At 35.8% G+C, this 17,357-nt stretch overlaps 1 protein-coding gene across 1 annotated transcript in view; it reads left to right on the top strand.

The window, feature by feature from the left end:
• LOC138697028 (uncharacterized) overlaps positions 1 to 17,357 on the top strand; it is a 343,065-nt gene that overhangs the window by 311,580 nt on the left and 14,128 nt on the right. The window contains exon 7 of the mRNA XM_069822620.1: positions 1,050 to 1,167. Coding sequence (XP_069678721.1) covers positions 1,050 to 1,167 — 118 coding nt within the window. The remainder of the gene's footprint in view (positions 1 to 1,049; positions 1,168 to 17,357) is intronic.

Below are 17,357 nucleotides of genomic sequence, written 5' to 3'. Positions count from 1 at the left end.
TAAGATGTGGTATACTAACACAGTAGTGTAAGCGTGCTGGTGTACAGTATACAAGACATTATTTGTTCTAAAAACATCAGAAATCCTAAATTATATTTTAGAACATTAATTGCTTTGTACAGATTTTGTTTTTCAATTTTTAACTAAAAATTACACCATTCTTACACACTTATCACAAAAATTGTTACAAATCATACAACTTTAGACACTTGATTTTTTCAATTTAATTATACATTCTAATGTAGGCCTACTGTCTTGAAGAATTTTAAAGAGCGGCGTGATTTGTGACACTTGTGTTAAATGCGTAAGAAAATGTAATTTTGTAGTTAAAAATCGAAAAAAAAAAAAAAAAAAAATTGTACGAAGCAACTATGGAATTCACAACACATTTTTAACTTCAGAATACTCGCTAATTAAAGAAATGATTTTCCGGAATAGTTCATTCTTTATCTGTCACATTCTTTTACCCTTGAAACTCAAGAATAAAGATATTTTACAAACAACTTCAATTTAGCGTAGCTCTGAAATTATTGAGATTAGGACAAATGTTTATATGACTTTTTTACTCAGAATGTCTTCGGAAATAAACTCCGTGTCGATAGATCCTCGTGAATCACCCTGTATAATACATATGTATCTAATTCACACGTTTTAAATATTCAGTTTTACTAATTTTATTTCACTTAGGCCTACAGTCTAAAACTATGAAAGATATATGGATGTAATTATGGCTGTTGGGGTGAATTGTAAATGCATGTTCTGACGTTGGCAACATCAAAATATCTGACTTGCATAGATTTAAATTTACTGAACTTTGCACACTATACTTTTAACAACTTAATTTCCTTAATTTTCTGCATTTATTACTTTCATTGTCAGTATAATTAACCTTAGAGTACAAATAATACGACTAAAGCAATTGAAATTGTATACGTGTTCTGTTATTTTTCCTCCCATAATTAGGTATAAGAATCTATGCTTAAAAGAATGAATTGAAAGTGGATCCAGAAAGTGAACTGCCTAATTCTGTACATTCGTTTGCTTTGCAGACAAGGAAGAGAAAGCCGAAAAGCGGCACACCCAAGTCGGAGAGTTCCGGAGGTGGCGGAGGCAGTAGCGCGGGCTCGGGGTCTGTGCCACAGAGCGTCGTCAAGATGGAGCAGCCAGGTACTGTATAGATACGAGTTGTGAGGCCCCCATATAGGATTCTTGACGGTATTTCCACACACGCGAAAATTTTAGAAGAAAGATTGTCAAAGAAGAACAATTGTTGCGGACGTAGTGAACAGCATATTCATAGCAATATGAGTTGTAACAGTGATCCGAAGAGAACTGTAGTTACCCGAACTTCAGTTCCAAGTTCTAAGGCCCCGACATAGAGGTCTGTTTCTGTAAAGGGCTGCAAAACAAGTCCCGTAATGGGTTATAACAAATTATATGAACATCCGACCTCGTACTTCTTGCAAGAAAAGATAGGAGAGCATTTCCAGGACGGGGAAATGCTATACAAAACAAATACGAAGTTGTTGTGAACGTAAAATGACACACACTTCTAAGCAGTGCGGATTCTGACAGCCTGAGGGTCGCACTCACACTTAAAATAGACTTCCTAATCACTTTTCACATTCTGGAAACATTTTTCACAATTGAGAAAAATTAAAATTGATGAGTAATTAACTAACAGTAATTTTTTTTTCACAAGTTGCAATTAATATACAGTAGTATTTCATTTGTCATTAGGAACTATAGAGATTTGCAAGTTACATAAGATATTTTTGGGTTACTCAATTTTGTAAATCTGAAGTACTTTTTCTTTTGTCATTAGTATCATTCAGTATCACCTAGTTTTAGGAATTCTTTAGCGTTGCTCAAGCAGTAGCAAGCTGGACTCTCTGCGCTCAGTTCTAGGTTCGAATCCCGTTCGGACTAACTTATCTGGTTGGGATTTTATTTCTCGTCTAATACCATGTCGCTGTCATCAGTTTCGCGGGCGCCAGATAACCTCGCTGCTGGTACAACGTTATTAAATTACCTATAACAAATTATATCAAATTCTTGGCCTTAATCACTATATTTCTGCAACAGTTGGTGTTGTATATGGGAAGGTCTTCGCATTGGTGCACGAAATAATATAAATAAAATTGCTTTAGTCTTTAATTAACAGTTTTCTGCCCAAGAGCAGGACTTTCACTGCAATCTTCCCTATTTTCCGTCTTCCTCTTTTTGTGTGATTTTACGACACGTGTCGACCTGGTTGGCGGAGTTAGAATAGCGCTGACCTTCTATGCCTGAGGTTGCGGGTTCGATCCCGTGCCAGGTCGATGACATTTAAGTATGCTTAAATATAACAGGCTCATGTCAGTAGATTTACTGGCATGTAGGCCTAAAAGAATTCCTTCGGGACAAAATTCCGGCACACCAGCGACGCTGATATACGCTAACCTCGGCAGTTGCGAGCGTCGTTAAATAAAACATAACATTTTACGACGCTTTATCAACTGCTGTCTGAATAATATGAAAGTGATAATTCCGGCGAAATGAGTCAAGGGTCTAGCGCCGAAAGTTACCCAGCATTTGCTCTTAATGAGTTGACGGGAAACGTCGGAAAATCCTCAACCAGGTAACTTGTCCCAACCAAGATTTGAACCCGGGCCCGCTCGTTTAACGGTCAGGCACGTTAACTGTTACTCCACAGCAGTGGACTGCCTTCCTCTTAGTCTCTGCATACGATCCTATATTATCTTAATATTTTCTATCATCTGATATCTTCTACCCCTAACTTTTTTCCCGTTCACTATTATACAAAAATAGATAATAATAATAATAATAATAATAATAATATTAATAATAATAATAATAATATTAATAATAATAATAATAATAATAATAATAATAATAATAATAATAATAATAATAAACTCTTATTTACAGAGATGGTAAGCGATTTGTACTGATTTTCCAAAACATATACACAAGTTAATGAAATTCAAAAACGAAAGCTTATTTCAAATACCAGTTGGTACATATTTAACATAAATATATATAAAAAAATTGCGCCGTAGCATCATGGAATGATATGAAGTTGTTACGGACGGAATGCGCACTTGTTCGAGTCCTCATGGAGAAAGAATTTTCTAACAAAATTTCGGCCAGTGTCTGGAATCGCTGCCCACCTAGTATCGGGATGAATTTGGGTAACTGCAATAGGTAGCGAAGTCCGGTTACGGAAACCAGCTATGACGGCTGGGAGGAGGGGTCACCGTGTCAAACACGCGATATCCCCGTTCACCTCTGCTGAGGCATGTCGACGTAAGGCCAGTAGCCGACTGGTCGGCCATTGCCCTTCATGGGTTATCGCGTACGGGAACCAATACCGATGTTTTGAATATTAACAAACAAATAACTATAAATAGCAGGTAGGTTAATAAAATTGCATATGATATATAAATATTTTAATTAATAAATACTGCCGTCAAGATTAGTATTGAATTAGTCGAGAAAAATTAAGATTAAACAGCATTATGCAAGAAATATACTGGGTGTTCAGTTCAAAGTGTGTCATGGCTCGCTGTATGCCGTCATGTGGCTAGTCGATGAGCCTAGAGAATTCAATCTTCCTACATTTCTGCAGATGTGTATTACTTATCTGCTAGAGAAGTTGCCTAGCAAGTACGGCGTTCATTCAGAAGAGTACTTACCGATACGTACGGTAACGCCGGTAGTGGCAGGAATGTGAACTGTTTTGAAACATGTACTGAGGTGGGTTTTTTCTTACTGTCGGGATATGGGGAGAGGGTTAAGACGATTACTTACGTATTTGTTGACATTAACTTCGACGGTCAACATGGACACGGAGCATTTGATTTGTATTGTGGAATGTTGCCGTACGCAACCGTTGATAACAAATACCCTGCGTACGACTTGCCCGCGCAAAACACAGTTTGAAAGAGGTTACGGTGGCACACAGACCGTATAGACAGCCATCTGTTGCTACGACGTTTAAGTTATACCGTACACGCTCTCAAGTTCAGATTGAACGCCTTGATTAATAGGCAACTTCTCTAACACAAAAGCTGAAACTCGCTTCAAATCGCTGACTCATCAACAGTGACGTCATGGCACACTTTGAAATGAACACCCAGTAGACATCAGTGGGATTATTAGTTACATCTATGATTGGGACAGACATCGTCTTCGTACATTGGCGTACAGTAACAGTAGGCTAGCCGTACCCAGGGTGCGAATTAACGGGGGGGGGGGGAAATGAGGGATTTCTCCCCCGTTGGAAAGTTATCCCGTCATAAATTCATTATTAACATTCCTGCCAGGGATAACTTCTATCCCCCTCACAAAATATAATTGTTTTAATACGAGTACACTTTATAAAGTACAGTAAAAACTAAGCAAATATATATATATATATATATATATATATATATATATAGATGTATTATCATCACAGGCAAGCTGACAACAATCAATAACTTAGGAATTACACTCTTAACTTAAGCCTGCTCATGAATATTATTGTTGTAATCACGATGCAAGACAAGCACTCAGTGCGACCAAGCGTTGAGCCGTATCGAATGAGGGTAATAATAATTTTATATAGGTATGGTATTCTCTATCTAGGATTCTATCCCCCCATCAGAAATTTTAATTCGCACTCTGGCCGTACCACCCATTAATTTAATCTCAATAACACCGGAAGATACTGAGTTTTATTTGCAAATTACTTTCTGGCAGTAAGTATGATAAACGACTGATTACTGAAAGTGACATCACAAAAAGTAATTTTGTTCAATAAAAATGTATCTAAAACTTCCCTCTTTTTCTCGAAATTTAGTAAACATTTTTTTAAACATAAAACGGTGTAGAAGTTCACCTTCTTTTACACTTTATCAGTCAGAAATGGCAGTGATAAAAGGTAACATCATAATATTCAGGTCGTCCTGATATGTCCATAATTACTGCCTTCAGGCACACTAATTGCCTTTGTTTCTTATCTCCGTGGGCTAATTCGGTGCCCCACAGTACTTGTATTATTACTCTATTGCACGTGACTGGTGTGCCAACCGCCAGCTTGCCTTTGTTGTATTTTGAGAAATCTTGTTTAAAAACTGAAGAACATGTAAAAAAAAATTGATAAATTTAGTATCTGGCTGTTATTAAATAAACCAAAGACTGTGTACCTCTTTTAATGTGACAAAGTTTTTAGTTCGTGTTCGCATTCAGGTTATGGTACTGTTTGTGTTTTTGAAAGAAATTTAGATACGGGTGCAAATAGCCGTAGCAGCTGACGCGCCCTTTTTAACCCTTTCTGACTTGACTTTTTTTCATAGAGACACCATGGAGAAACAAAAAAACAAGCAATCCTCTTCCTAATAACAGCGGCCAAGGAATTAGCGGGCGCTGCACTCTATCGGTAAAGAACGAAACTAATTCTGATGATACCAAATGGAATCATAGGCAAATCATATGAGTCAGAGATTTCAGAAATGTTAGTGATTCCATATGGACTAATTCGAATGGAAAGGGTTAAACCGCACTAACTAACCAATAAACCAAAGACGGAATAAAACAAAGAGTATAAAAAATTGTGAACATAATTAATTGAACGCAGATAAGACTCCATCACAGAATAAATAAATGTATAGATTACATAAACATTCAGATGACGGAAGAAAAATAAATGAACGATATTTTGAATGGCCCGTGATAGGTATACAGTATAATAGTGTTAAAAAAGATGTAGATCTTTTAGGCTTAGATTCATGAAACTTATGAGCAGGGTCGAGTATTTATGGAGATCGCGAAAATCACGACATAGTAGATATATAATAGATTTTTACTAAACTTTACTAATTAAGTGTTTCTGATTAATAATATGCGGATAAAACAATCGCGACAAATCGCGAAATAGAGTTCTAATATAGAAATATGAACACATTCGCAAATTATTACTATTATGTCGTTTTATAGCTAATTTTATATTCTGAGTTTTTCCCGGATTTTTTAAAATTTGAATTTGTAATATATCCAAGTAGGCTACATTACATGGTATTCCAGGTGTTCTGATTACGTTAGTGAACTCAAAAGACGGTGAATTCAAAGTTTCACTGATAATTTGAAAGTGTTAATTTGAGGACTGCAAGTTTTTTCTTTCGTTTTTACTGAATGTATGTTAAATACAGTCTCAATCCAACAGATATTGTCTATTGGCCATACCGCACCTTTACCAGAATCCAACGAACCTTTAATGTTAATTAGTTGGAAAGTAATATTCATTCTGAATTAATACTCCAATTCCAAAATAATTGTATTTTCAAAATTTTCCATTAATCTCCGCCAAATCAATCTCCAACAATCTCCGCCGACACCAATATTAAAAAAAAACTAATGATAAAATTAATCTCCATAAATACCTGCCCCTGCTTATGAGCTTGCACAACAATTACACATAGCATTCTTTAGCAGAGAAAAAATTTAATAATAATAATAATAATAATAATAATAATAATAATAATATCATCACCACCACCACCACCACCACCATCATCATCATCATCATCATCATCATCATCATCATCATCATCTGAACTTCGTCGTTTAGACCTATGAGATCTGTGATGGTATTCTAAGAAAGATGGCCTTCATCCCTTCACTGCTCTCTGTGTGCTATTTGTCTATATTGTATACTAAAGTTAATTTTGAAATTCTCTCCATCTACATTCTTTGTACATGGTTATTCCACTGTTGTTGATAGTCAGATATCTAGACTACCATAATACAATAAATACGGAGTAAATACCGTAAAGTAAACATAATGCTGATACAGTGAAAAATAACAAATAACTATATGAAGAAACATGAAGAAGAAGTGAATTAAAGTCATGGACCATATATTCAATGCCAGAAAATAGCTATAGATCCTCTGAGGATGCAATTGCGAGATCTCTTTTAGAATGTCTTTATGTTATGGAGTCAAGTAACAGTAAGAACCGAGCGGGGTATGTTCCCACTGGCTGCCACCATCAGTTCCGTAGTGATGATGGATTCTAGATCGCATTTGTCCTTGTTATTATGTTTAATGAAAGTTATTTTTTCTCATGTGTTTCTTCTGGTTGATCATAAGATCGTGTGATTCGAATATCACCTTAGATTTATAATGTAATCTTGAAGAGAGGGAGATTTAAATGCAATTATGTCGAGTCTTCGATTAGTACCTTTTCTGTATAATATACAAGGTGATTCACGAGGATTTACCGCCACTTACAGAGCTTTATTTCCGAAGACATTCTGAGCAAAATGGTCATATAAACATTTGTAAAAAAAAGGTAAAAGGTATCCCCGTAACATGCCATGAAGGCACTTGGGGGGCATGGAGGTAGAGCCCCATGCTTTCCATGACCTCGGCACTAGAATGAGGTGGTGTGGTCGGCACCACGCTCTGACCGCCTTTTACCCCCGGGAAAGACCCGGTACTCAATTTTATAGAAGGCTGAGTGAACCTCGGGGCCGTTCTGAAAGTTTGGCAACGAGAAAAAATCCTGTCACCACCTGGGATCGAACCCCGGACCTTTCAGTCCGTAGCCAGCTGCTCTACCAACTGAGCTACCCGGCCGCCTCTATAAACATTTGTGCTAATCTCAATATTTTCAAAGTAACATTAATTTGAAGGTGTTAGTAAAATACTTTTTTCTTTAGTTTCAAGGAAAAAAAAAATATTACAAATAGAGAATGAACTATTCAGAAGTGTCATTTCTGTAATTGGCTAGTGTTCTGAAGCTAAAAATGTATTGTTAATTGCTTTGTACGATTTTATTTTTCAATTTTTGACTAAAAATGACATCATTCTTACTCATCACAAAAATTGTTACAAATTACAGACGTGGACAAATTATTAGCAAAATTGAAGATTTTTTTTATATATTTTTACAAAATATGATTTTTCAATTTGGACTACAGTTGACATTTTTGTGTATTTACAAATAATTAGCCAAATTGAAGATTTGTATTGTATATTTTTCAAAATTTAACTCCTCAATTTGGACTACATTGGATATTTTTGCATATTGACAAATTATTAGCAAAACTGAAAGTTTTTATTGTATATTTTTACAAAATTCGATTCTTCAATTTGGGCTACAGTTGACATTTTGGATATTTCCAAATTATTAGCAAAACTGAAGATTTTTGTTTTATATTTTTACAAAATTTGACTCTTCAATGCAGTTGACATTTTTACTAATTTACAAATTATTAGCAGAATTGAAGATTTTTATTACATATTTTTACAAAATTTGACTCTTCAATTTAAACTACAGTTGACATTTTTGCATATTTCTGTCTACTGTAATGATGGAAATATGCAAAATTGTCAACTGTAGTTTAAATTGAAAAGTCAAATTTTGTGAACAGAATTATCATAAAAATCGTCAATTTTGTTAATAATTTGTCCACGTCTGTAATACGACTTTAGGAGCATGATACTTTACAGTTTAATTAAGCGTCCTAATGTACAGTCTTAAATAATTTACAAGAGTGGCGTCATTTGCAACAATTGTTTGATAAATGCGTAATGAAATATAATTTTGTAGTTAAAAATCGAAAAGAAAAAAAAATCTCTGCGAAGCAACTATGAAATTTACAACACATTTTTAGCTTCAGAATAATTAAAGAAAAGATACTTCTGAATAGTTCATTCTTTATCTGTAATATTCTTTTACCCTTAAAACTAAAAAATAATGATATTTTACAAAGAACTTCAAATTAGTGTAATTCTATTCTGAAAATATTGAGATTAGGATAAATGTTTATATGACATTTCTTGCTTAAAATGTCTTCGGAAATAAGCTCCGTAAGGGACGGTAAATCCTCGTGAATCACCCTGTATACCATGACATGTACTTCTTCATAAACAGGATAACCTTTGTTTCTCAAGACAGTCGTTTTTATATATCTTGCTGTATGATGCCGCATATTTCGTAGAAGTTTACCATATATGTGGAGAAGCCCTCGGAACAGGACAACTGATTATTTAAATTTATGAAGTAACTGTTGAAAATTTGTTCAAAGAATATTTGTTGTATTTATGTATAAAATTATTACGTAGAGATAATATTTGTGTTACAGTTCTTTCGTTTCTTCAACACTTTAATTTGTTAGTGTATCTCAGTAATGAAAATAGAACAGCCTGCTTGTACAAGTGCTCATCTACTCAATTGTGTTGCATAAATTCTTTAAATGTCGAGATAGTACTACTTTACTTACACTGACTGATAAAACGGTGTGCATCTATCGAAATACGCGTTTCCCCAGAATAAGTAATTATACAAAGATAAGGGTAACTACTTTCCGGCAGTTTGGAAACACCGGCAAGACAAGCTGTAAAAAGTCGTCGTCCCTGGAGGATTGTGCAACAAAGTGCCGTGAGTGTGCGATAATAAAACTAGTTCCCATGCAAATTTGTTTCACTGACCCATCGGTGTCTTCCAACGTGCAGCTGTATTGCCCTTTTTACGAAATTATGTTATATACCGACAATGAACAGCTTTTCATTTTGGTTAATTTTGTACTCAACAGCGCGTGAGGTAAAAATATTGTAGCCTATCTGTCATTGTACGTGAGTCGTTCTTTAAGTAATGCTCCAAATTTTTTTCTCGTTCAAGGTTTGTTTTATTGCAATTGCAAATATACCACGTTTTTCCTCAATTCATCGGTTACAAATACGTATTTTTCCACATAGTCTCCGTTCAAATCCATGGCCTTAACACCACCTACATGGTAGAGTCTGTATGCCGTTACTGGTCTTTCTCTCAGCTACGTCTTTGCGTAGACTACCACCTCCTCGTCATTGTCGTATCGTTTTCCGCGTATTGCATCCTTCAGACGTCCAAACATATGGTAGTCAGATGATGCAAGTTCTGGGCTGTATGCTGGTTGAGGAAGAACAGTCCGTCTGAGTTTTGACGGGTGTGCAAGTTTCTGTGTGGCCTCGCACTGTCATGTTGAAGGAGAAGTCTTTTTACTTCTTTAAGAGGACTAACACACATAAATCGTCTCTTCTGCTTCTTTAGTCTCCATGTAAATTTCTGAGTTTATTAAATAATTTGAAGGGATAAATTGTTCCAGAGCCGGGTGTCGAACCGGGGAATTTTAGCTGAGCGCGCCAACGCTCTACCGACTGAGCTACCCAGGAACTGTACAAGGCTCAATTACTCCTCTTATACCTACACATCTCAAGTGGGTTGACAGAACGTCAGAGCCCAGCATTGAGTGCACACTTAGTGTATGACTTAAATTTGTGGTTTCCTGTTAACGATCAGTAAACGTATATTATACAAATATTTCACAAATTTACATAAAATAGTTGTATGAATTTATTGTCACTTCCAATATTATTTTTCTGTTCACGAAACTCGGAACTTATATCTTAAAATATTTTAGACCTTCCTTCAGTGGTTCACTTGTGCATAACAAATGTGTTCATGACAAGTGAAGTTAATGCTATAGAAATGAGACGCCCTTTCCTAAGGGTAGTGAATACCTGGCTAGATCTGGTAAAGACTGAGGCGTATGGCACTTAGACAATATTGTCAGTCAGAATTAGAAATAATTCCTGTTATAATAATTAATTTCTCCGAAACTTAGAGATCTGGCGACATTCTACTCACTCCATTTCATATATCGCTTCAACTAATGCTAAAAATAAAATTACAAATAATCATTCTAGCCGATTTTGAGTTAATCGTCTTTTTTTTTTTTTTTTAACTCCAGAGATTGTTCAGCGTTAAAATTCAAAGTGGACAAAAAATGGTCCCCGAATTTTGCCTGAGTCTTTTATCTTAGCTAGATTCCTTGTCGTAAATGTACGACAGAAAATCCACTGCATTACTTCTTTCTCGAAGGAAGCAATGTTAAAAATTTTATCGTCCTTCTAATTCCATCACCTCAGCTAGAACTGAACTCGGGAACTTTTGGATTCAGCGACGAGCGTGGTAACCAAAATATCACCGCGGATGACAGTTTCAACTAAATATATATATTAATATATTTTTAGTGAAAGTTGTATTTCACGAACGTAATTCCCAGATAAATTTATTCATAGATAGGGTTATTGAATGTGTGCACAATCCATCTAACAGTTCAGAAACAACTGCTGTACGAGGACAGCTGGATGGACGAACGGTGTGATGTAAATTGCCTCCAAGGGAACTGTTTTCACAAAAGAAAATACTTACCACTTCTGCAAGAATAGATTACTCAACTTGAGTTTGTAACGACTGTTTGTTTTAAATTCCTGCCTCTTTAAAGAAATTATTTAATGTTTTAAGGACTTTTAAATCTTATCACTTTTTCGGAATTGAAACTGACCTATATTTTAATCATACTGAACCACATTTTTAACTCTATCAGTAATCTGTTCGAATTACACACATAAGCCTGTGTTACGACAGTCCTGTGTCTGCAAATGGGAAGGAAAATATTGGCGACAGTGGCGTATTTATAAACGGGAAGCGCGTTAATTCTCTAAGGTAAAGAAGAGGCAATTTACGTGCCTTCATGTAGAGAGAAGGCAATTTACGTAATTTTTTACCTAGAGAGACAATTTAACGTCTCCAGGACGAACAGAGAGATAGCCAGGAGGACTGCAACGTGATAATTAACAGGTAGAAAGATTATGAAGAAGGCAATAAAAGGAATTGAGAAAGTATAAGAAAGAAATGATTAAAAAGGAGCAAAAAGAAGACAAAAGAGACGATGAAACATTATTGACAGAAATCTCTATCAAAAAAGACTTGAAGAGCAAGATACTACGTTGTTTCTATCTATTACTGTGCTTCAACGAGTCTTCTGATTAATGTGCAATATCAGCGCGTTATGTAACAACAAACAAAGTATTTAATGCCATTCAGTTTTCTCTAAATATTAATGATTAAAAATGTAAAAAAAACATCAGCTAAGTGGACTAGTTTGTGACGTCATTCGTGTCCTCGCCGATGCACTTGCTCAGTTTCCGATAACCTCTCTGGTATCAGCTTATAATATTTCACACAGCAGCTACTTCGGGCAGGAATGCTGCAAACTTGCGCCTTTGACTTACAGCATTATCAGCTCTTGGTGCAAGACTCTGGCCACACAGAATAATTTTTCTCTAATGACTTCCGAACTGGTTCCATGAATCTATTTTGCTGCTGATTTTAATAGAAAAATTTTCTTACTTGAGCTCACAACAAGTCGTCCAATATCTCGTAAAACTCTTGATAGATATTCATAGATAAAATAACGAGAGGTAGTATTTGTCTATTCAAACATGTTGTTTACATTTTCTCTGGTATTCCATTGCCTTATCTACAACATTTTAATACTTTTGAAATGAGAGGAATTTCAGTGCTTTTTTCGCTTTGAAATCTGGTCGAACTCAATAATGTTCTGAAAAATCCTATATCTATGATCTTTGAGCAGTGACACCAACTTTTTAAAAACATTGGGTGGGCTCAAACACTTGGTCATAATTTCCCAAAAGAATCTCATAAATCCTCCCTTTAATGATATTATTTTTCTTAATATTGATGTGACTACGGATAGTATAGGCCTATACAATATACTGTACAATGCTAAAAATATCAAAATGGAGATTAGAACGATTCTGTAATGTATGTAGTTAGGGCCTATGTTCCATTTACTTGTAACATTCCAGTTTGTTCCTTCATACTGGTAGGCCTAACTAAACAAAAAGAATCTCCGCATTATCTTGTGCGCAGCTGTTCTGCAGAATTATCCATTTCCAGTAGGCTTAATTAAATAGAACGTTACAATTATATAAACATTTTAACTTGGGGACTTGAATTCTTTCTAACTATAAATTGATAATACGAAAGTGGACTCACTATTACGTAGCACGGAGTGACGCAAATGTGTTTCTCCCTATAAATTCGTCACAAACATCTTCTGAATCTAACTTTTCAGCACTATCCTTATGTGGCACTAGGAGAGATAAATAAAGTGCACACCAATGATTCATCCTTACTTATTGAAATTTTAAGTATTGTAATTTACTGATTTCAATAAGCAACCCTCACATAACATGTTCTTGTCTAGTCAACTGTCCGAATACAGGTTTGTACCTCATAAATGACACCAGTAAGGCATCACTCATGAGGTAACTAAACCAGGAAAGAATGGAAAAGGAAATGATGATGATGATGATGATGATGATGATGATAAATTAATAAGACGACAAATTATTGGGTGGGCTCAGGCCCCACGAGCCCATATAATTTGACGCCATTGATATTGAGCACTGATTCTGAGTGCAGTATTTTTTCCCCTACCAATGTTTATTTATCTTCATAATGTTTTGTAAAATTTTTTCGTGTTCTTAGCAATTCTTTTGTCTCTTTCAATTTCTTCATCTCGTCCACAGTAATGAAAAGTTTTATTCAAAACTAATTCAGCTATTCTTTCTCTGCAAATCGTCGCCAGTGGTCAAGCGGTTATTGTATCACCCATCGAGTTCCAAGCTCGCGGACTCGAACCCATAACATTTTATGGAAAACAAATTCAGAATATTGTTCCTTATCAGGTCTGATTAAATCCAATAAAGTCTTAGAACTTCAGGCTTTGCTGCTTCTAACTCATGTTTGCTTTTTTTCGTCTCAACTACAATATTTCACTATAAGCCTATGAAAGACTAGTGTAATATATAGCTAGTCGGCGTTGTATGCAATGGTGAGGGAAAGGAACTGGCCACCCTACTCCATTATATCGTGGCTTAGTTGCCTCATAAGTGATGTATTCTTGGTATCACTTGTGAGATTCAGACCTGTCTTCGGACAATTGACTAAACAACAACAAACAACAAGCGTCTAACAAATTTTAATCTTGTTGCCCATAAAAACTGGTAAAAATAATAGTAGTATGGAAAAATGACATTTGTGCTACAGTAGAGCGTCTCGTATAGGCACAGTGAAAACGTAAACAGAGTGCAGGTAACATGTGGAGGGAGGACGAGCCGTACGATAAACACGAGGGATGCATAAGGTTTTAGTTAAAACATTTATGGCGGAGCATTAATTGAAATTATATTTTCCAAAAACACACTAAACAAAAGAAGACAAATTGCATAAAGTTATCACATACACATTTTAACAAACAAGCAAGAAAATTGTAACGTTGAAATAATTCAATACAACAATCAAATTTTGCTACTTATATGATGTTGCTTTCAAGCAGCATTTTTACGGTCATGAATTACATTCTCTATATGACTAACATATCACCGTTTTCTGTGGCCGAATTAACAAAATTACAATATATTGGTCTGAAGTGAGAGCACTGTTTCCTAAACATAATTTTCTCTTCTCAAGGTATTCCTGAATGAATTGAATTTTGAGAAGGGATAATTATGTTCAGGAAATAGTGGTCACTTCAGACCATTTATTTCAACGTTGCAGTTGTATTGTTTTTTTGTTACAATGTATATATGATAACGTTATGCAATTTGTGTTCTTTTGTTTGGTGTGTTTTTGGAAAATATAATTTCAATTAATGCTCCACCATAAATGTTGTAACTAAAACCTTATGCATCTCTCGTGTTTATCATACTGCTCATCCTTCCCCCATACGTTACCTGCACTTTGTTTACTTTTTCGGGCAGGGCATAGTTGCGCCCCACGGTCAGGTAAGATGCAGCAGATAAAAAAGGGTCCCTGTTTTGTGGGCATAGTTGCGCCCCGTTCCCATCAGGTAGAGAAAAGGGGCATGGCATAGTTACGCCCCGATGAAATAGGCAGAGAAAAAGATACTACGGGAACTCGAGACTCGTAATCAACCAACCTTATTGATTTCTTATTCGATTTAATATTTATTAAAATGAACACCATGAAGTTGGCAGTACTTTTTAACTGTTTTTCTACTGTTTAGCTTACCGTAAAAATGAACATCATGAGGTTGGCAATACTTTATTAACTGTTTTTTCTATTCGTGCAGTGATTATCGATAGCCTACCGTAAAAATGAACACCATGAAGTTGGCAGTACTTTACTGACATATTCAAATGAGCGAGCCGTTGGAGTATGGGGCTTTAGCAGTCTTGACATTTTATTAGTGATTTTCACACCGTCTGTGGCGTATAGTGAGGTTAATTTAAAATGAATGTTAAGTTTAGTGAAAAGGGTAAAGAGTTAACAATTCACAATTGTTCCAAGTTTCAATTTTTGGAACCCTGTACCATAGGGTTAAGATATCGGTGTACAAACAAAAAATAGTTCATTTATTGTGTGTGATTAATAAAAAAAGTGTTATTTTAAATAGCAAAATTGATCATATGTCAGGCTACCTGATTTCAATGTAGCTACCATTATAATATTTTAAAGTAATTTATTTATTTTGCGTACTATGTCCATCGGGGCGCAACTATGACGTGTCCAATCTGCTACCTGATTTCTTCGGGGTGCAACTATGCCATGTCCATTCTACTACCTGATTTCTTCGGGGCGCAACTATGCCATGTCCATTCTACTACCTTATTTCTTCGGGGCGCAACTATGCCATGCCTAGGCCTCCCGATTGACCGCGGGGCGCAACTATGCCATGTCCATTCTACTACCTGATTTCTTCGGGGCGCAATTATGCCATGCCTAGGCTTCCCGATTGACCGCGGGGCGCAACTATGCCATTCCGACGTTTTCACTGTGCCTAAACGAGACGTCTACTGTACTTGGAAATTGTGTTTTTTTCTTTTTCTATTTCATCATTCCAATGTTGAACTCATTTGAATTAGGCTATTAGAAAATATTAATACATTATCTCTCTGAAATTAGATTAAACTCATTAACATTGTGAGAATCTTCACTTGTACGCCTTACAATTTTGTTAGTTTCGTCAAGATCTCCTGATACACAACTCTGAACACTTTTTTACTATAAAAAGGTCAGGATATCATTCCTTCTTGGTCTATTTACATCCAGGAATGCTTTATCTTAACTTTTCAGTTTATGTTGCTTTGTTTTTACTTCCGTATTAAAATGTGTTGTAATGCTGCAAAAAATTCATTTCGAGATTTTCACGAAAATAAATGTTCCCTGCATCTTTGGTACAGAAAAGGCGGTTTTGGGCCTGCTGTATGTTTGTGTGTGATTTCTTTTAAATTAATCGATGGATGTTATTCATATTCATTATCCACGAGTGAATTGAGGCGTTCCCTGGAATAATAACTTAATGTTCGTTACGTGGTTTTTACGTTTCAGCATATTGAATGCTTCATAACACATCTTTCCGCAAGTGAAGTGGGTAGGTATTAGACACACACACACACACACACTCTCTCTCTCTCTCTCCCTCCCCCTCCCTCTCCCTCTGAAAATGGTTTATGGAACCTTGAGCTTGTGATAGAAGCCATATATTGCCAGTCTATTCAGTGCGCTTCTGCTCTTAAGGGATCAAGTAGATGATTGGAGCGGCATTCAGTATTCTGGAGTGCAGTGATCTCGCGAAGTAAACACTGCTATTCTCTACAACGGTGCAACATTCGTTTTCTCGAAATATTACAAAAAAATTGGTCGTATGAAAAAAAAATTGTCAAACATTCCCAAATGACATGATCTGTTATTTGTCTGAAGGATTGTAAAAGATTACCTTCCACCCTGTGTAGTGTTTGGGAACTTACGTTTATATATGTGCGATGAGTACGTGCAGTGGTCCGCTCACATTGATATGATGTAAAAGAATTATGCTAGTTTATAGCCATGGTGGTTTAGTTGTGTAATGATTGAAAAATATACATTTATAAAAGAAGGTATGACTTAAGAGAATTAATTTGTTCAAAGGTGTGATATTAAACATTAATGAATCAATTGCTAACACTTTGCGCATGATCAGCAATCCAAGTTCCAGTTACGAAAAACTGCGTATGCTCATTATTACAAATTCCTGATATAACACTGTGCAGGCTCATGATTTGAAGTTCCAGTTATAAGAAACTGTGCATGCTCATTATTCCAAGTTCCATTTATAAGACACTGCCGATGCTCAGTATTCCAAGTTTCTGTTATAACACATTGCGCATGATCAGTATTTCAAGTTCCAGTTATGACACACAGCCCAGTAGTCAAGCCCAGTAGTCAAAGTTCCAATTTTTAGAAACTGCGCATGCTCAGTCTTCCAAGTTCTAGTTATAACACCCTGCGCATGTTAACTATGCCAATTTCCTGTTTTAACAGACTGCGCATGCTCAGTCTTCCAAGTTCCAGTTATAACACCTGCGCGTGCTCAGTATTCCATTTTCCATTTTAAAAACATTGCGCTTCCTGAGTTTTCCAAGTTCCTGTTTCAACAAACTGCGCATGCCCGGT

Source organism: Periplaneta americana, chromosome 3 (genome assembly GCF_040183065.1).
Source record: "Periplaneta americana isolate PAMFEO1 chromosome 3, P.americana_PAMFEO1_priV1, whole genome shotgun sequence".
In the NCBI taxonomy this organism is placed as follows: domain Eukaryota; kingdom Metazoa; phylum Arthropoda; class Insecta; order Blattodea; family Blattidae; genus Periplaneta; species Periplaneta americana.
The sequence above is the reverse complement of the archived record's forward strand: the minus strand, read 5'-3'. Positions and strand labels throughout refer to the sequence as shown.